Consider the following 21,807-nt stretch of genomic DNA (forward strand, 5'->3'; position numbering starts at 1 on the left):
TTTGCTGTCCAAGCCCCAATCATCAGCTTATTTTTTATTTTGTTTTTGGAGGGGGGTGTTTCCCATCAGTAAGAATGAGGAAAGACACACGCACACACCCATGCACAATTCACTTAGCATGCTCTGCTTCTTCTGACCAAGGTGTTAGTGATTCATCAGCTCCTGCAGGGCTAACCCAGATCTCTATGCTAATGCTGCAGGAAGCTTGTCTGCTCACCTCTCAGTTTGCATCCATTTGTAGCTTTAAAGCTTACACATGTACTGTGTTAATAATTTAGGGACTCCGTCCTGTTTCCTTATTTCTTTCACTTGAGCAAATTGAGTACTATAAGTAAAAACAAAACAAATAAGACCGGTGTTCAGGTCACATTAGGTGAGACAATAATTTAAACTTAAAAGAATATCATATGGAACCAGTGTGAGATAGATACATTTGCAGTAGTGGACATCTCCTATAATGAATGATCACCTAATCCTTTTAACGGGAGATGTCAGGGATTGAACCTGGGACCTTGTGCATGTAGAAAGTGTGCTCTATTACTGAGCCCAGGGAACTTTGCTTATCTGCACTATCTTTTCTATGAGCATCCTGGCAATTGCATCTAGGGTGATTAAATGATGCTAAACTAAACGTTTTAATATTTGCAGGGGCGTGTGGCGTGTTGGGGGGTAGTACTTCTGGTGGAGGACACTTTGTGCTCCTTTTGGGGTAGTTTGTCCACCTTTGGCCCCCACCCTGCACTCAGCTCTCACCTGTGGCTCCTAGAAGCTGTCAGCATGCAACAGCGGCCACACTCTGGAAACAGCTTTGACTTGCCAGCTAAACCAGGTGAGGGTAGTCAGTGGGTCTCAAACCCTCAGTGACTTAGGGACTTCCCCTGCATGCGAATTCAGGCTCCAGCGGTTTGAGCAGACGAGACCAACAGTGGGTCCAATGGTCAAGAAGGCCGTTTCTGCACAGGCTGTAGAGCAGCCTTTCTCAACCTGTGGGTCCCCAGATGTTGTTGAACTACAACTCCACCCCTAGCTAGCAAGGCCAGAGCTCAGGGATGATGGGAGTTGTAGTCCAACAACATCTGGGGACCCACAGGTTGAGAAGGGAAGGCTGCTGTAAAGGGAAGTGAGGGAAATGAGGCATATATACACTTTGAAAGGTGCATGCAGCCACTTTAACAGGGCTTGGGTGAGCGCTGTGATGCGGATACATAGCTTTATGTGCATCTGCCATGCGTAACCAAACTGAAGGCACCTTATGCACAAATGTCTGTTTTTTTAGACTGTGACAAACATTTGCAAACATCTCGTGATGGATTGCAGACATATTTTGACTCTTTTGCTTATATACGTTCCTCTGTACAACTTTATTTCTCTTTCTAGTTGCACAGATTTAGTTCTTGGAAGCACCGTATGATTGGGTTCTTGGTTTGCTTTTTTAATATGTCAACTGACAGATGTCTCTTCCGGGCTTGTACAGCACAAAAGATACCAAGGGCGGAAGTATGTAAAGAAGAGAATATTTATGGATCAGGGAGAAAACCCTGAAGACTTCATGCGTTCTTGCAGATCACCTCAGTTGCTAGCCTCAAATGCCACACATTAAATGAAACATTTGATTCTGAGAAAAGGGAGTTCATAAAAAATAGTGATAATGACATTTTTTTGCAAGTATTTAATTGAGTATCCGATTGCTAAATATGCAGAAGTTGGATAATAGCTATCCTTTCTCCCTTCCTAGCACTTCATTTGAAACCCAATTCCAGCTCAATTTAATCCTTGATCAAAGTAGCAAAATTTAGCACTGGATTAATGCCCATATTTAAAGCTGTCACTAATAAATGTAGGTGATCCACATCAATGTTAAATATATTAGACAAAGCTAGGCAAACTCTTTCAGATAATGCAGAAAACTGTATTTTATTTTATTTTTGAAACCCATCTGAGTAGATTTGCACATTCATCTAAGAGGCACAAGTTTTCAATTTTTGTATGCATTTAGTCGTTCCCTGCCACATACATGGGGATGCATATGCAAACCAACAATTTTTGGTCACCTGATTTCTGATCCCACACTACAGTAAAGAAGTTGATTTTTACTGGCATCAGTAAATGTGCTGCTGGAAATTATATGATACAAGTAGGGGAACCTCAGACTCCACTCAGGATTTGTGTAGGGTTCACTCCATGGGTAGGCAAACTAAGGCCCAGGGGCTGGATCCGGCTCAATCGCCTTCTAAATCCGGCCCGTGGATGGTCTGGGAATCAGCGTGTTTTCACATGAGTAGAATGTGCCCTTTTATTTCAAATGCATCTCTGGGTTATTTGTGGGGCATAGGAATTTTTCATTATTTTTATTTCAAAATATAGTCCAGCCCCCCACAAGGTCTGAGGGACAGTGGACCAGCCCCCTGCTGAAAAAGTCTGCTGATTCCTGGACTCCTTAGCCTTTTCTTTTTCCAAGGATATCCTGCAAGGCAGTGGGGGTTTAGGACCAGAGTTTTCCTTCTCCTAGATGAGCTACCTTCCCAGGTTGACAAGCCCCATCTGACCCTCATCTCTCCTCAACAAGGCATATATGTGCAGCTGAATTGGAGGGAGGTTTATGAGTCCCATTACCAACATAATTTCTCTCCTAACGCTCAGCCCTGTGTGAACAATTTCACACCGTTTCACAGTGGAAATTGTAAAAGGTGTGGTGGGCACATTTCACAGAGGTAAGGAATTTTCATGGAATTTACCTCTCCCCATTACAGTTCAAAACTAATTTCTATAGAGTGGGGAACTGTGTGTGAACCATGAAAGGTGCCCACTGCTTTTAGCAGAATGATTGCAAATATATTCCAGTTATTGTAGTATTGGAAAAGATAACCAGAATTAAGTGTTTTATTTTAAAATCCTTTCCTTGCAGTGCAGGAATCCTGAGCGGGAGGAGAGGGGAGACAGATGTTTGCATTAGACAATGAATAAGATTTGGAACCGAAAGAGCAGGCTTGCCTTTCTCTTCCTAATGGGTACATCAGGAATGACAGAAAACATACAAAGGAGCACCACTCCAAAGCATGATGCTAAAATGCCTTCACTTGCATGCAGTGATCAGTGGCCCAGTTTGAGCTGTTCTACTGCTGTTCAATTCAGGGGGAGGTTTGGTGGTTCTCATCGTCAGACTCCTGTGCTGTTCTCAGCTAATGATTTTTTCCTTAGGACTTTGTGAAGGGCAAAAAGTGCAACATTTACTGCCCCCATGAGTGGGAGTAGGACTGAAAATTTTACCAGCAGAAATAATAAGATTGGAATCCGGAAAGTCTCAAAGTGCCTTTGAACTTGGGCACATTGCCTTTCTCTCACCACTAAGCTGCCACCACAAGTAGCTTCTATACATTAAAGACCATGGAAGAAACCATCTTGGGAAACACAAGTTCCAGACACAATTGGGCCCTGCCAACTTTCACTTTAGAAACATAAACATGCTTGAGTCTTAACATGCAGAGCTGATATCAGACTCTTTTTATCATATTGAAGTTCAGAGCTTGCTGTTCTTCTGAATGAGTTTCAAACAGTATCCAAGCTGTCTCTATCAAGCATGAAGGCTTGATGTACCCAAGCAAAAGAAGCTGAGCTTGTTTCTTTAAGAAAATCAGTAATACCTAACCTACATCTAGACTGTGACAATCATTATTCTATAAAAGGTCCATAACTTTTTTGTGTGTGTGCTTTAGTCCTTTCTACACCTATATATTATGCCAATTTTTGTTTTTCCTCTGTTCCATTTTTCCAATCTGAAGTTCGGTTCTCCACATTTCCACATCAGTTTACATTTTTTTAAAGTCATCATGAAAATTCATCAGAATTTTTGTGCATTTTTTTCTATACATATGTGTGTGTGTATGTGTGTGTTGCTGTGTGCAATTTTGCCTAACATATTTTTGCAAAGCAATATTCCCTAATATAATGCACCTTTGCATGATATTCTAACTAATATGTCCATTTTTACACACACTTAACCCCCTTGTACATGTATTTTTGTATTACTCTGCTTTGGAACTGTGTTGCAAAATTCAGAGAAGTACGGATTTTAAAAGATAGCTCTACAGTTCACATATTATTATTTTTTCCAAAAAGTGTGAATTAGGTGGGTTCCCCTTTAAAAGCAAACTGAATCCATTTTCTGCTCCATCCCTAGCAATGAATGACATACACTTAGATATGCCTGGTACTGGGGATCACATTAATGTCTCACATTGCTAAACAAATCCAATTTTGTACATTCGTTTTCTCTCTCCATTTTATTATATTTTGCATTCTGCAGTGCTCCCCTTTCATCACAACCCCACCGATCAAGGTCAGCACAAGAGTACACAAGAATCATATCAGAAGAAAACAAAAGGGCTTTGCCACAGCACTAAAGTTCTGAAATCAGCCCCCCCCCCCCGCCACCCAAATACTTTTGAAATTAAAAGCTCTGCAACCAGCACTGGCAGTCTTGCACTCCATGGATAAAACTTGATTCATTTTGTGTAACGGGATGCTGTAGGTGATGGGAAGTGAATTTGTGCCAATAATTCTTTGACTTTATTAATGAGTTTCAGCCTCGCAATAGATTTATCCTATGATTACTGGAAGCATCTCCCTGTAACCTGTGATTCATCTTCACCCCCACTCCCACCCTGAAGTCTCTCTTCTCTCAGCCCATCCTTCCGAGAACACAATTGTCAAACAACTTTGCGATCTTGTGAAACAAAGGATGGAACTGTCCATCCCGCACCTGGCAACGTGCACTAAGAACCCTTCTGTAGGAAATTTCAAGTAGAGATGTATGGAAATATTTCATTACAGCTTATGCATCGGCAGCTGGCAATTAAGAGAAGGGGGGGTGAAAAGTTCCAAAAAGCCCTCCCCCATAATTGCATTATCACGAGGGTGGGGGAAATGAGCTTCCCCTCCCCCTCATCCCCAAACACACAGCAGCTTGAAGGTATGCAGCCTAGTTTTCCTCTTGTCTGGCCAACCCAAAAGTAAAGCATCTAAACTAGAAATCGCTCCACCTTTCTGCTTGCCTCCCCTTTAGAGAATGTCTCTGAGAAAGTCATTAAGATGCTACCCTCAGCCCCCCCTGCCCCCACCAGGACCCCGGCAGTACCTTTGTTCCGGCGTCTCACCACGCCAAGCCGGCACTTCAGGGAAACAGCAAACATCTTCCCTGGATCGCAGTCTTCCCAATGCCTGCCTCACATAGCTCTCTCTGTATAGCTTCTCCCTCAACACCTCTGCCTGGCTCCGTGAGGGGCTGCTGGCTTTAAATTAATTTATGATTACTGTGAAATGGAGTTGTGCTTCATGTTCTGGCAGAAAGGAGTGAGAGGGAAGGAGCTGGGAAGAGGGGAAGGGAGATGGGGAACATTCCCCCTTCTCAAGAATTCCTCAGAATTGTGTTTAGCTGTTATTTGTGCCACTCAAGCTAGGTGAATGTGAAATTGCTACTCCACATTTCTGTCTCTGTCCCTCAAATTAGTTATATATATATCGCAGACACCCTATCATTCTAAGAATCCTTTCTAAGTCCTAGAGTCTAAGATATTAACATAGTCATTAGCAACTGTAGGGTTATTTTTATCCACATGTGTCTCCCTATAAAAACAACACTTTAAAATACTGGAAAGAGCTCTCCATTTCACTGTAAAGTTCTCAGCAAATAAGGAAAAGGGGGGGCATTTGACTAAGTTTTATTGAGAGTAGACCCACTGAAATCGATAAACATGGCTATGTTAAGACCATTAAGTTCAATAGATCTACTCTGAGTAAAACTTAGTTGAATATGACTAAGAAGGTGTATGATAAAAGCCACTGCAAACAAGGCACCTGAAGATGTGAGGATTTGATCTGAGAAATATAAAGGTTATGTCTCACAGTTTTGCCATGGGGTTAAGGGGGAATAACAATGAATTATTAAAATCAGGCTTGCTCAACCTGGTGCCCTGCAGATATTTTGGACTACAATTCCCATCAGGCCCAGCAGACATGGCCAGTTTATCAGGAGAGCTAGGTGTAGCTCAACAAGCTTGGTGTTTGGGTTGCTCTGCCCATCAGCTGGTGAAGAGTAAGGAGTAAGAGAGTTAAGCATCCCATCTATAAAATGTTGCTCTAGTTTCAGCTGGCAGTAGGGGCTCACTTTACCCTTCATGGGTCGAAATTACCATGTGATGTCATAAAACGCAACTGTGCAACTCTGCCCTAAATAAGAGACAGTGGCTCAGGATGGGACTTGGCTAAGGCAGCCAAATGGTGAAGACCAAGTCAGATCACTATAAACCGGCAAAATGAAACAGTGATTCTGCAATAATTAACCAGTTAGGAGACCTGGTCACACTTTTTGGGATTTGCTGAAAACTTGCAAACTCAGTTGGCCAGAGATCAAGCTGGCAGCAGAGGAAGCAAGGGTCAGAACAAAATATGAGAATATCTCCAAGGTGCCCAGAAGCCAATTTACTTGCCCAAAGTGTTTAAAACATGATTATGCTTCATCAGGGGTGAATCTCACTTTCAAGGAGAGATCAAACCATCTCAAAACCCTCAGTCTCAATAAAAAATGAAAGTACATTTTCCTGCAGCCCCAGTGGTGTAAATCGTTTCGTAAAGTTAGTTTATCCATCAGCAAGTCATTCTTAACAGCTCCGTGCCCCACTTTTTCAGAACAGGATAACATTGCTGACTAGCTAAAAGTGGACTGAAGCATCGCTGTGCATCTGGCAAAAGGCAAAAATATGAAAGAGCTATGAGCTGAATTCATTACAATCCAGTGTACAAACATGCAAGAAGTGTAAAATTGCCAACGCTATCCAGACTTAGCCAGACACAAAAATCTGGTTCTATACATGGGCCGTAAATATATACCATGGCTCTCCAGCAGTTCCCACTGCCATTAAATGAAGGTATCTGTCACATTATAAAATCCTGATATCCTTATTGGCAGGCAGTGAATTATTGTCACTTCTATTTATAAACAAGAGGCCTTTGAAGAAGTGAATCCAAGGGTGAGACTTATGAAACAGCAGGGTCCTGCCACCCAAACTCAAAGGGTTAAGGAAATGTTAAAGAAATATTTGTGAATGTTTAAATTGAAAGATGGCATGTAAGGACTAATTTAAAGTTCACATGCACATAACCCAAGGCTGTAAAAAAAATTCCAAACAAAAAACAACTCTTGCACATGGTGGCCTTCTGTAACTCACAATGCCTGCCAGGGATGTACAGTACTGGTATTGATATGCTTTACATGACTGGCATGACATACAAATGTCACAAATCACATCCATTTGGCAAGGCTCCATTTTGCTGAACTTTTTATTGCCTTCCTCCACATGGGGTGTAATATCTGATCTGCCCTTGGAGCAGCCAAGGGCCAGAATCATAGAGTTGGGCAGACGTGTGTCTTGTAAGCCATCTAGCTCTGCCCTCTGTTTAATGCAGCCAATGAAGAGCTAGAGCAACACCCTCCAACTGTCCAGACCTCTACTCCAAGCTGAGTTGATAAGTGGATGAATGGTTCTGCCTTGCGGCACAGGCTTAGCATAGGGCAGCTTTCCCCATCCTGGTGCCTTCCAGATGATTTGGATACAACAGCTATGATGACCATTGGCTAATGGGGAGATATAGTCCGAAACATCTGGAGAGCACTGGTTTAGGGGAAGGAGTACAAGATGTCAGGGTTCCTTTCAACTTACCGATTCCAGGATTCAGTGACCATTTGGCTCTCATTCAAACTTGCAGCTACTCCCTTCTCACTAAGAGGAGGAAGACGCATTACAAGCCCTACGGGACACACTTAGCTCCTATTTTTAGATATGAAATGTGATGCGAATAGAGCGAATAGAGGTCTGGGCTTTCCCTTTGTAAGAGATAACATTTCAACAGCTACATTTAGAAAGAGCTGTAATATCACTTCTATAGTGAGATACTCCTGTGAATCATACAGTATAAGCCATTGTGGTTCCAGGAAAAAGAAAAGTGAATTTTAGATTATTATTCAGTTATATTATTCAGATCAATAAACATGGGAGCTCCACTAAAACTCCACACCATCCCATTTATTTGTAAAGATAGCATGGGAACAAAACAAAAAATGATTTATTCGCCTGGTCATTAGAGTCAGGAATACATATGTGGCAAATGTCATGATGAATTCTACTTATGTTGGCACAACTGCCTGGATTAATTTACTTTATTTCAAAATGGCTAGTTCTAATTGGCTGTCCTGCCCCAAGGGTTTGACTTCCCTTCTTTAGGGGATGCTGCTATGGATTTAGAGAAGGTGAGGGAGCTCAGGTCCCACCTTAGTAGCACCTAACTTTCTGGGAGAACTTCTGCAGGGAGCCTGTTGGGCCTTAGGCCTCTGATCTATGGATGCTTTGCATCTGACTCAGAAACCCTACTGGAGCCCCCTCTTTGCCTGAGTCAATGACTGCTAACACAGGCTGGGGCCCTTTCAGTGAAGAGGCGCCTCTCAGAGAAGCTAGCTACAAGGCAGAGCTGAATCTGCTATTTAAGGCTAGTCTAAGGATGAGTGCTGGGAAGCGGGTGGCGCTGTGGGTTAAACCACAGAGCCTAGGACTTGCTGATCAGAAGGTCGGTGGTTTGAATCCCCGCGACAGGATGAGCTCCCGTTGCTCAGTCCCTACTCCTGCCAACCTAGCAGTTCAAAAGCACATCAAAGTGCAAGTAGATAAATAGGTACCACTCTGGCAGGAAGGTAAACGGCGTTTCCATGTGCTGCTCTGGTTCACCAGAAGCGGCGTAGTCATGCTGGCCACATGACCCGGAAGCTGTATGCCGGCTCCCTCAGCCAGTAAGGCAAGATAAGCGCCGCAACCCCAGAGTCGGTCACGACTGGACCTAATGGTCAGGGGTCCCTTTACCTTTAAGGATGAGTGATGTTGAAGCAAGGTCTGAGCTCTGCTCTAATGAAGTCTCCAGCTTGAGCCTTGCATGAAGCTGTCCAAGGTAACCTCACCTCCGCTGAAGCCCATGCTCACAAGAACAGTCTCACCCGTCCTAATAACAATTGTCTTATGCAATGGTCTCCACTAACCTCTGCTGATTTTGTTGTTGTTCCTTTATTGGAAGTACTCTGAATACAGTACAGTGGTACCTCGGGTTACAGACGTTTCAGGTTACAGACACTTCAGGATACAGACGCTTCAGGTTACAGACTATGTCTAACCCAGAAATAGTATCTCAGGTTAAGAACTTTGCTTCAGGATGAGAACAGAAATAGCGTGCTGGCGGTGCAGCAGCAGCAGGAGGCCCCATTACCTAAAGTGGTGCTTCAGGTTAAGAACAGTTTCAGGTTAAGAACAGACCTCTGGAATGAATTAAGTTCTTAATCCGAGGTACCACTGTACTCTGGTTTTGTACCCATCTTTTTGTACCCACAAGTGTCTTCTGGGGCCACCTTCCCATACAAGTCACTTGACCCGCATGAGATTGTGGGCTCAAAAGACGCATTTATTAAAGGTCCATGCTCTCACACTTTTTTCGGTGTGAGATCATGGCACCCAAAATGGGCACTGTGCTCACAAAATAGGGGGGGGTGCCTGAGTTTTATTGGGACAGTTGAGAGATAAGCTTTAGCATGCATCTTCTGAGAAGGGCACAGAAATGTTTGTGTTTGGGGGAAAAAGTTGCTGCGAACCCACAGGACAGAGCAGGCAATTCACCTAAAAAATAAATAACATAGAATATGCTTCTTTCCCCTTGCCTTCGAAGCACAAACAAACAATCAAAATGGAGCCAATGCTCCTTGTATTACCTATAAGCCCAAGTCACGCTGCAGACCAGGAGTGAGAAATTGGCTGAAAGGTCATGGGCGACTTTGAGTTCTACCATTAATTACAATTCAAACCATTCTATTGCACTATGGATGATATGATCTGCCCGCTCCTTCAATACCATTTTCTGCGACTGCTAAAAGCTCTTCCGGGCCTCAACCAAGGGGCTTTCTCAAATTGTTTTGTCAATTGAAGATGCCAGGAACAGGTGGCTCTCTGCATGCAATGCATGTATTCTACCACTGACCTATGGCTTCCACATTATATTTTTATCACCTCTTTTTAAAGAGCTCTACATTTAGCACAACACAAAACAGCATCTGGCTGACCCTCTTAGCATCCACGCCACTCTTTAGTCGTTTCAGCTGTATCCTTTATATCTTTCTTATTTCCCAAGAATGTCTATCAAAGGCACACCTAAATGCTCCCCTATGGGTTATAGGGCGTAAACGGCTGCTGTATGGTCTATTTGATCAAGGCCTCATTCCCAAACACAATTATTCAGACTAAAGCTTTACTAAAGGAAATCAATAGATTTTTGCAGAAGTAAGCGGATCCAAGTTTACAGCCTCAGCGTTACTTCAGTGTTATATTTTAATTGATTTTAAGAAGACCATGCGGAATGAAATACATACATTTTATAAATTTGCAACATAGACATCTGTGATTACTCACAATTATTTTACAATGTGCCCTGCATATGATTTCCAAAGTAAAGAAATGTAGTGTCCTGTTTACATATTCACACTCCGCTTTTATTTTACAACAGTTACTAAAGAGGGTCAGACTCTCAACAAAACTCCCAAGTCATATGCAGAATATGTGCCGTAAAGCTTGAAAATGATCTAGAATTTCACAAGCTCTCTGCTATTAAACCAGAAACTCTTTCCCATGCTGGAAGGCTATTCCCTACAAAAAAAGAGAAGAGATCACATAGTCCCCAGAACGTTGTCATGAAATGACACAATAATAGGCCTCGCCTCAAGTCCCATATCCATCCCTTTCATAGTTCATTTAAAGAAAGAGCTGCCTTTGTACGCACAATGGGGCAGCATTTGAATGAAGTGTATTAAAACACAATTTTGCAAGAAGATCCATTTTCATTCATCAGGGCTGGTGTTTGAAATGTTTCCAACAAGGTGGAGGAAGTAAAGTAACGATGAAAAGAAGAATGTGCACATCCATTTGCATCACAGAGAAAGTCAATGGGATCATAATCTATATTCAGCAATATATATTGGGCATTATTATTTGGACACTTATCTTCGTTCGATATATGAATGAAACTCAACAGATTATGAGAAAGCTCTGAAGTAGCTATCTGCAAATTATGTCGCACTTTTAAATCCTTTTAAATCCCCTCTTCACCTTGCCACTGCTACTATAGTCATTCAATTTCTTCACTTAAACCATTTCAAAACATATAGTGCACATATCAGTCTAGAGATGTCCAATGTCATCTAAACATGTCTTTATAAGTTCCATGACTCCTTCATCTCTTCTCAAATGTAGGGCTGTCTAGGCATTTTAAAACTAAACATCATAGAGATATCTGAATGTGTAGTTTAATCTATCTAACAAAATCAGAGCACACCCATCTCTAAGGCACCCTTCCCAGGACAATTCACTAAACAGCCCATTACATGGGTCGTGATATTAAAGGCCTTTCCATGTGAGGCAAAGGAGCTTATGAGGTAGAAAGCAACGCTGTGGATTCAGCTTGAAAAATGCATGCTGCTATTCTGAGAAAGCGGCAGACGTCGGTGTTGCTCTCCTTTAATAATTAAATGGTACAGTATGTTTGCTCAATCCACAAATCCATGTACAAGACTCAGCGGCTCTTTCCAAGGAAACAGCTGAGCTTCCTGAAGCAAGCCTTATCTTCCACCTGCATTATTGCTCCTTGCGTTCACTGCCAATTTGTTTTGGAAGGCAAGGCAAGAGGTCCTCCATTGCTACAACGGAGAACAAACGACTTTACCAGACTGTGGTCATGCCACCCTCATGTATTATTCCTAATAGCTGCCTGTTTGTATTTTCCACTTTCAGATTATATTAACAGAGCCATATGTTAGCAAAATTGTGCTCGGGGAAGATATTAAGTGAAGGGATGAACGGTGTTTACCTCACAAACAGGAGCTCATTACTCCATGCATGTGTGGGTTGGCAAGCTCACACCTAGGGAGAATGTGTCAATGTGACAAACTGAACAGGATTGAAGACTGCTCTGACTGCTATTGACGCAACGTTACTGAAATTGAACAGTAAAATAAAAATATCACAGTCAGCACCACACACAGGTAAATGAGTCACCCTCAACCCAAATTAAATAGAACTGTAAACAGGGATAGACAAACTTTAATTCTGGTTTTTCTCAGTTTTTCATTTCCCCAATCTCTGCTTTAGTTCTCCACATTTCCACAACACTCTGCGATGTTTTGTTTTTAATCCTCATGAAAATTCATCAGGACATTTCCCTCACTAGACCCCTTTTTTATGTAGTTTTCATGAATATATACATTTTTGCAAATATAATGCATATTTGTAAATAATAATAAAAAATTATTATTATTATTTCTACCCTGCCCATCTGGCTGGGTTTCCCAATCCACTCTGGGCGACTCCCAACAGAATACAATCGTACCTTGGTTTTTGAACAGCTTAGTTCTTGAACGTTTTGACTCCCAAACGCCACAAACCCAGAAGTGACTGTTCAAGTTTGCAAACTATTTTTGGAAGCCGAACATCTGATGTGGCCATGATTTGGTTTCTGAATGTTTTGGAAGTCGAACAGACTTCTGGAATGGATTCTGTTTGACTTCCAATATATGACTGTATTAAAAACATGATAAAACAAATGTATGCATTATTATGCACTCATTAGCCTTGTATATGCATTCTATACACATTACTAGAGAACTGCATTGCAAAATTCAGAGAAGGGTGAATTTTGAAAGATGGCTCTGCTTCCATTCACATATTGTTTCAGAAAGTATGAATTCGGTTGGCCAGCCTTTAAATGCAAACTGGAATAAATTTCTCCCCCATCTCTAGTTGTGAGGAAATGAAAGAGTCAAAAATGGAATCAGGTCAGATATGCCTGCAACCCTTTCCATAGTAACTCACTGGATGTAGAGAAGAGTTAAGGCTGTCATTGGTAGAGGCATCTAAATATAGAAAAGCCATGATTCTTTGATTTAAAACATTAAAGAAATGTTATGAATGGAATATTTTTCTCTCTGTGGTTTGAAACTCCTTGCTTCTGAAGCTCCAAGGCAAGACTGACGGGAGCCTGGTACTGGAGTACAATGGAAGAATGGAAGGGAGATTGTTTCATGTGCTATACTTGCATAATCTGGGTCAGACAGATTTGCTATTTTTAGAAGGAATGGGAAGATATTTCCCCCTTCAAGTCAGATGCACCTACAGTGCCTTACTGCATGTTTAATTTATACGGCGCATAGAATCATAGAATTGTAGTTGAAAGGGACCCAAAGGGTCATCTAATCCAACCCCCTGCAATGCAGGAATCTAAGCTAAAGCATCCATGACTGATGGCCATCCAACTTCTGCTTAGAAGCCTCTAAGGAAAGAGAGTCCACCAATTCCCAAGGGAGACCATTCCACAGCTCTTACTGTCAGAAAGGTTTTCTTGATGTTTAGTCAGAATCTCCTTTCTTGTAATTTGAAGCCATTGCTTTGAGCCCTACCCCCCAGAGCAGGAGAAAAGAAGCTTGCTCCATCTTCCACATGACAGCCCTCAAGATATTTGAAGATGGCTATCATATCTTCTCTCAGTCTCCTTTTTTTCCAGGGTAAACCTACCCATCTCCCTCAACCATTCACCATAAGGCTTGGTTTCCAGACCCTTGATCATACTGGTTGCCCTCCTCTGCACACATTCCAGTTTGTCAATATCCTTCTTAAAGCGTGTCTATTTTGAAGTAGCTGTTATACTGGGCAAACACTGGTAACTAACTGATATTAATAGCACTGTGCAGAATAATGTGTTATGTCTTTAATGATAAGACACATGGGAGATTGCAAATCTTAAACTCTCCATTAAATTCCTCTTCAAAGCAGCTATCAGGGAACAGTGGAGAGTCAATCTCCACATTATTTTTCCAATGGAAACTGCCCCCCCCCCCGGCCAATTAAGCCCAGGTGACCAATGAGCTCAAGGGTCTGGGTAGGTGTCATTCTCAGGAGGCATCTGCCATGCATAGACTATCTCCATGCTTTGCCAAGCAAACTGGCAGTATTGAAAACTCAGTTTCTTTTGTCTTGTGATATATATGGAGGCGGAAGGTGGGGGAACGTCTTACAGCATTGGTTCCTAGTGCTCATTTAAACTGCTTGAAGTATTATTGAAGCTCTTGTTCTCTGTTCCCTGCAGTGAACCAAAGCCAGCAATTGCTTCTGTGTTTAACTGGGGAAAGCCTTTTAAACTTCCCACTTGGCAAGCAAGTGCTATGCCACAGGTTTGCATGTTATTCATTTATATACTTGGCTCCCATTGAGATTTATATTGTTCTTGTGGCAAGCTGCTGAATTTTATGAAGTGCCTTTTTCTATCTTTGGAAATAATTTCAGGAGCACGTAGAAGAAGGTGCTTGGGGATGCGGTGTGGTTAACAAAGAAGGCCAATCCTTCCTCAACAACATGGTGCAACAGTAATGATCCGAAAAGGAGATCTTTCAACTCAGTAAGGAAACTGCTAAGGATCAAACTGTTGTGCTCTTCTAGCAAATACTAGCTTTAATCAAAGACAATAAAAAATCCTGCTGTATTTCATCTGGCGGTGGCATGTGATGATTATTCCCTGCCACTATGTAGGGTACAACCTGAAGAGTTGCACTGCGGGAAATATAAAGCTGGAGAATATTTTCAAAACAAAATCTGCCCTGTGCTATGACAGCCTGTGTTGGATCAACAGCTTTGTTGGTACAATTGTTATCTCTTGTGCGGAAGCTGCCAATACTGCAGGGGGCAGTGAGCTTTCAAATCCCTGTGTTCTCTAGCAGGCGCTTGCCATTTGTTCTTGGCAACAGCAGCGGCTGTGGGCATGGGAGTAGTAGCCCCACAAGGACCTGTAAATAACCTAGTGCTCAAACATCTCAAGAGGGAGAGCTAAGTGGTTTGGGCTTTGGAAAGAGGACCAGGATTTGTTAAGGAAATGTTTTCTCTTTCCATTGGCCACAAGGGAAATCATTTTGGAATAGCTGATACAGCCTACTTTTTCTGGTTCAGCTAACATTTTGTGACACAAACACGTGAATCCAACTCTTTAAAAAGAAAATTCACAGTACAGACATTCAAGTGGGGGGAAAAACCATGTTGCGTGCATCTATCTTCATGGAATACCTTGGTTCTCTGATCTGTTTTCTTTCTTGCAGTTTTCCTCTTTCCCTTAGCAGCTGCTCCACTAACGGAACTGCCTTGATCTCTCTCAGTTGCAATATATTTGCTGAAATTGGGGCTCCAAAAAAAATTTATTTCATGGAAATGGGAAAAACCGGGGGGGGGGGGGAATCCTTCCACAATTTGTTGGTAATTGCTTCAAAATTGTTCGCCTGTTCAGGAACCATTGCCCTCACTTCATATTGACTTGGTTTGCCTTCAGTGATATTACAGATGGGCTACATGGCATTACGATGATCACATTCACTACCTCCAATCTCTGCAACCTTTTCAGACCCAGGATCCACTTTTAATCCAGACCTGCATTTGGGGACCCATTTCTTAATCTTTTATGATATATTTGCGTGGTGGTAGTACTCAGATCGGGCTGTGACCAACTAGTGGGTTCTGACCCACCAGTTTAAGACCAATCCACTACAAGATCCTTGATTGGCTAGGATCAATCGCACTTAGAGCAAGACGCAGCCAAAAATTGCACAGCAGAAAATATGTGTAAAAAAGCAAAGGTTTTGGAGGAACATTGCAGCCCCCTCCCCCAAAAAGCTTCTCTTTGGGACTGAACATCTTTGAGTTACATGCAGTTATGTCCCTCAATTGTTGAAAGTCTCTTTGATCCAGCAGTGGCTTCTATGGGCAGGAAGGAGATGAAGGTGGTTTACATGGATTCTTTCTTTCTGCAGCAGACCCTGAAAGTACCTCTGCTCCTAAGTATGCTCCATAGGGATAGGGCACCCTTTCAGAAAGCATGGGAGGTGGCACAGGGGGTTCTGGAGAAATGGAAAATTTGTGCAAATCATCTCTCCCTTTTACGTTTTTGGAAGTCTCCACTGTATAAAATAATGTTCAATCAGTGGAAAGACACAATTCGATAAAACCCATTTGGCACAATCTTTCCAAACTCAGTTTTATGGCAATCCTTCATCTTCGGGACACTGAAAGAAGGATCTTCCTTCTTTCCCCTCCGGGCCTGGAGGACAGAGCAAGAGACTCATACTTAAGCATCAGGACGACTGCAGCCAAATAAAAGGATTCATATTTTTTTATACTTAGGGAATCTTGCCATATTTTCTACCCCTGCATTTTTGTGCATATCTTCCTTTCTTGTTCAAGCCCTTATTAGCAACGTAAGAAACCCCTTGTGGATCAGGCCAATGCCCCAGCTAATCCAACATCCGGTTCTCACAGTGGCCAGTGAGAGGCCTATTGGAAGCATGGAAGCAGGATCTGAATGCAACAGCACACACTCTGTCTCTCTCCACCAGTTTCCAGCAACTGGTATTCAGAAGCATATAGTTTCCGACAGTAGAGGCAGAACAACACCATTGTGGCTAGTAGTCACTGATAGCCTTATCCTCCATGGGTTTGTCTCATTCTCCTTAAAAACTCTCCAAATTAGTGGCCATCACTACTTCTTGCGGAGTGAATTCTATCATTTAACTATGCGCTGTGTGAAGAAGTACTTTCTTTTTGCCCATCCTGAATCTTCCAGCATTCAGCTTCATTGACTATTGAGCTAGGACACCAGCAAGTCGTATCATGTCCAAATGGTGGGGTGATCAGTATCACAGCACAGATATTTTGTTTTTCATTTCAACAGTTTGCATACCGCTTAGCCCTAGTCGTCTCTAAGCAGCCTACAAGAGACCCAACACAGAATGACTAAAAATGTGTTAAAACTATAAAATCAGAGTTCAGTTTAAAAGGCTGCTGAAATAAATGTTTATTTCAACATTTTGATAAGTGAGTGAGGAGCAGGAGCCAAGTATAAGTGAGAGCCCATATGTGAGGGGGCAGTCATGGGTCAATTGTTGGGGGAAGACCTACCCTACCATTTCGCAAACCACTCTTGAGGGCTTATGGCAGAAAAGACATCCAATTAAGATTGATGCTATTATGTATCGGTCACACAGTTGACTACTTATGGATGATTGTTTACAGAATGATGCACACAATTTTAAATGGCAGGCTGGCTTAGAACAAAAGAACCTATCTTTCCCCCAAAGTCTTGATTTATAGTCTGAAGCAAAGCTATCAACTTTCCTGTAATCAGCCACAACCCAAAAAGACAAATGTGATCTCAAGAGAGGGAAGAACCAAGGCAAGGCATTAAATCTCACCTGTCATTTTTTTAAAGCATAGAAGGGGGGAAAACACATAAAAATTTCACTGAGAAATGAGAACAGGAAGTGTTGCTCAAAAGTTGCTCATTTGCCTTTCTGGCTTTCTTTTAGACTCTTCCCTAATTCTTCTGGGGACATTTGCTGGTGGTGGGACAGTGAGAAAGAAAGAGCCGTAGGAGCTATCTGTAGTTGTGTTGCTCTAAGTATATCAGAAGCAGGAACACAGCCCTGGTGGCAATGGGACCTTTAGATGAATGGCTGTAGAGCAGGGTCAGTATACTTCAAACAAACAAATAGACAAACAAATGACAAAAAGTATGAAGTTAAATCTATTCTTTGCATCAGTCTTAAGCAGGAGATGTAGGAAGGATATTGACCCAGACCAGGACTTTGTATAGCAAAATTGCTACTGACTGCCTGTCTTTAAAGAGCTGGATGTCCCTCGCTCCCTTGATGAGCTGAAGAATGCTATCAACTCTCAGGCATTTGAGAAATCCCCAGGACAGGACATAATTCCAACAGCAGTGCTGAAAGCTGGCCTCAGCTCTTCCCTCATGATGCACCTCCATGGCCTTCCCTTGAAATGTTGGGAAACAGGATTCATGCCACAAGACACAAACCTTTGCCCGTGTAGTTCTCAACAGATTGTAGTCACTCGCTGAGACGATCTATCCCAAGTCACAATGCAGCTTTAGAGCTCAGAGGTCGACAGTCAACATGGTTCTCTCACTACACCTGCTCCAGGATTAATGTTGAGAGCAGAGATGCCCCATGTACATTGCATTCATAGACCTGATGAAGGCATTCAACCTTGTCAGCCAAAAGCGACTCTTCACACTGCTCAACAAGACAGAATGCCCACTTAAACCCCACAAGATGATTGTATCCTTCCATCAGAACTTGCATGACACTGTCCAGTATGATGGTTCATCCTCAGACGCCTTCCCCATCCTCAGAGTGGTGTGTTTTCGCCCCAACTCTCTTTGGCATATCCTTCTCATATGCCTTCAGTTCAACTGAAGATGATTTGTACTTCCACTCAAGGAGTGACAGGGGTCTGTTCATCCTGGCACATCTCTATGCCAAGAAAAAAAGTGAGGTGGGTCCTTATCCGTGAGATGTTGTTTGTACATGCTGCAGCCTTGACAGAGCACTCTGAGGATTTATAGAGACTCATCAACCATTTTGCCCAAGCCTACAGGGAGTTTCACCTCACCACCAGCCTGATGAAGACCAGCATCCTGGGTCAGGACATCACCAGCACTCCATGTGTGCCCACACACTTGAGGTGGTAGACAATTTTGTCCATCCTCCACAATAACTCTCAATTGTCACTGAAATGAACAAGAATATTGCCAAGGCAGCTAATGTCCAATACCAATATGAAGATCGATCAGGCTTGCGTGTTGAGCATGCTGCCTTATGGAAGTGAGTTGTGGGCAACTTACACCCACCAGGAGTGACACCTCAATGCTTCCATATGTGCTGCATCAGGAAGATTTTGGGCATCATATGGCAGGACAGAGTCTCAGACAAAGCTGTGCTCTCCCAAGTCCACTTCTGTCTAAGTGACGTCCATGCTGGTTTGGTCATGTACACAGAATTCCCCTAGGATGTGCTCTATGGGGAGCTGGCTTCAGGCACCAAGCCCATTGGCAGACCAACTCGGAATTATAAAGATGTCTGCAAACATGACACGAAGGCTGGAAATATTAACCCCACCATGTGGGAATCCCTTGCAGACGACTACAGTACCTGGAGACAGACAGTCAAGGCATGTATCCACAGCAGTGACCAGAGGAGAAATGACTGTTTGGAGGAACATAGACAGACATGGTGCATCTGCCCTAGCTGCAATAAAACATATCTCTCACATATTGGTCTCTACAGCCACAACTGGTGCTGTAACTCTCCAGTGATTTGACTTTACCCCCAATAGCACACTCTTCCATAGTCTCTTGAGACAGATGAATTCCAGCAAATGTCCAGACTCCTTCCGGCTGCTATGCCTCCTCCATTCATTAGCCAAAGAGGAATGTGTTGACCAGTTTTAAATCAATTCTTAACTGCCAATATCTACACCATGTTTATAACTAAGATGGGAAGACCCGAAAACAGGGAAACTGGAACCAGTATGGTAATTCACTGCACCCTCTTTTTCCTCAGTGGGTCTTGCCTTCCCCCGCTGACATCCACCTTTCAAATACACGATAGTTGTCAAGTATCACACTTAAACCAGCAGTAGTTAGGCTTATGCAATGTAAGAAGTAGGTCAGAACATCTTGAATCACCCAGGGGCAAAACTCAAGAGTAATTAGCCACACAGAATGTTTTATTGGAAGAAACTGACTGAAAGACCCACAAGCAGGCAGATAAGAAAGCAGCCAATGGAACAACCTGCTAGAACAGCTAATTTCTCTTGCTATAGGTAGCAGGGGTCTGAAGTGCATTGCAAGGCTTTGGTTAACACTGCAGGAGCTGCAATCCATTTGCTCAACCAGACTATAGGGTGATAGAATCGTAGAGATGGAAGGGACCCAAAGGGAAATCTAGTACAACCTCCTGCAATGCAGGAATCACTGTTAAAGACTCCCTGGCAGATGGCCATCCAACCTCAGTTTTAAAACTTCTAGTGAAGGAAACCCCACCACCTTCCAAGGTATTTGGGGGGGGGGGAGAGAAATCCAGGGGAGATTGCATATCTTACAGACCTGTCAGTCTAACTAGTGTTCCAGGAAAATTAGAGCCAACCTAGACATGATGTTAAATGCATCTAAAGTTTTTTTGTGGGGATGGGGAGGCAGGAGGTTGCCCCAATATTTCCCTGCAAATATTTTCCCCCTTAATACCAGATACACACTCCTACCGTCCTCCACCACCATTTAATTTGAACTCTGTGTCATCTGCCCACAAGGAATTTATTTTAGAACTATATTACTGCATCCATGCCAGTTATCCAAGTGGGGATAAGTTCCAGGGGCAAAGTGTTTACTGCGGGTTGGTTCTTCCTTGTAAAGAGGTCAAATGAGGCTTGCAGTATTATTATTTTTTGCAATATTTGCATTTATTCAGAAATACACAGATTGCATGTAGATAGAGGTATAGCTAAACAAACTAACAGACACCCCGAATTCACTTCTCAGAGCTTAGGGAGACAGATATGGCTAGGGAGACAAAGATGCTTTTTCAAGACCCAAACTCAGCTCTCTGACTGTCCTTTCTCAGTCTGTGCTTTACACATTTCCTAGTAACTTAAATTCAAAAGGCCTGCTGTTGATAGCAATCAGCCAATCTCCCCAACAATAGAGGTACTTGCTACACCCATTAGTGTAACCAACTTTCCAATTGGTTGGACCACTTTAGCAAGCTCTTGGCTAGACCTCAATTTGAGGATCACACACACAGCAAGTTGGAGGGGACCCTGAGGTCATCCAATTCAACCCCCAGGTTTATAACAATATAGTGATGGAAAATCCACAGACACTCTGTGAAAGATCTCTCCAAACAGAGTAATGGAGAAATGGGGGTGGGGGTGGAGTGGGGAGATTGCATTACAAAGAGATACACTTAGGGACAAAAATACATATCTTAACTTCACATATAAGCTGATGGTGTCTTTTATCTGGCTATGATTATCCAGGAAAGAGATCTTGGAATAATAGCTGAACACTCGCTGAAACGGTCATCACCGCAGCAGTAGAAAAAGCAGATTCATGGTGAGGAATTATTGCAAAAGGCACTGGAAATAAAACAGAAAGCGGATAGCTCCGTTGGTTAGAGCGTGGTGCTGATAACGCCAAGGTTTGATCTCAGCTGCATATTCCTGCATTGCAGGGTTGGACTAGATGATCCTCAGGGTGACTTCCAACTCTGAGTCTATGAAGATACAGGAAGCTGTCCTGAACCAAATCTGTCCACTGATTCATCCAGGCCAGTATTGTCTACATCAGTTTCCCCTAACCTATATATTTTTGGTTGTAGCTCCAATCATTAGAAGTTGGGGAAGAGTCTTAGCTCAGTGGTAAAACATCTGCTTTGTTTGCAGTCCCAGCATCTCCAGGTAGGGCTGGGACAGAGAACCCTACCTGAAACCCTGGAAAGCTGCTACCTGTAGACTATACTGGGCTAAATGGACCAGTGGTCTGTCTTCCTATGTTTCTGTTATCCCTGGTCATTGGGGCCGATTGAAGTTGTAGTCCAAGACATCTGGACAGCACCAGGTTGGACAAGACCAGTCCATGTAGAAATGGGAGTGCCTTTCCAGATGTTGGTCTCCCCCACCATTAACTGGAGGTGCCAAAGACCGAATCTAGAACCTTTTGCATGTGAAGCCTGTGAACTGAGTTACGGCCACTTCCCAAGAATTTATCATAATTCTAGAAGAGTCCATTTGTGGAGGGTGGGGGGTATCACTACACCTAGTTTGCTTGGCTGTATGAATAGGGTTT

At 42.8% G+C, this 21,807-nt stretch overlaps 1 protein-coding gene across 9 annotated transcripts in view; it reads right to left on the reverse strand.

Moving 5' to 3' along the window:
* The window catches only part of GRIP2 (glutamate receptor interacting protein 2), a 389,440-nt gene that overhangs the window by 164,043 nt on the left and 203,590 nt on the right, over positions 1-21,807 (reverse strand). For 3 of the 9 annotated variants that reach the window (XM_080996900.1, XM_080996888.1, XM_080996899.1), the window contains exon 1: positions 5,135-5,219. The exons of the other annotated variants lie outside the window; for them this stretch is intronic. In XM_080996900.1, the coding sequence (XP_080853026.1) occupies positions 5,135-5,189 (55 nt within the window). In that variant the 5' untranslated portion in view covers positions 5,190-5,219. Of the gene's footprint in view, positions 1-5,134; positions 5,220-21,807 lie in introns of those variants that run through there. 9 annotated transcript variants of the gene reach the window in all.

This window comes from Podarcis pityusensis (genome assembly GCF_964106645.2).
Source record: "Podarcis pityusensis genome assembly, chromosome: 2".
NCBI classification, from domain to species: domain Eukaryota; kingdom Metazoa; phylum Chordata; class Lepidosauria; order Squamata; family Lacertidae; genus Podarcis; species Podarcis pityusensis.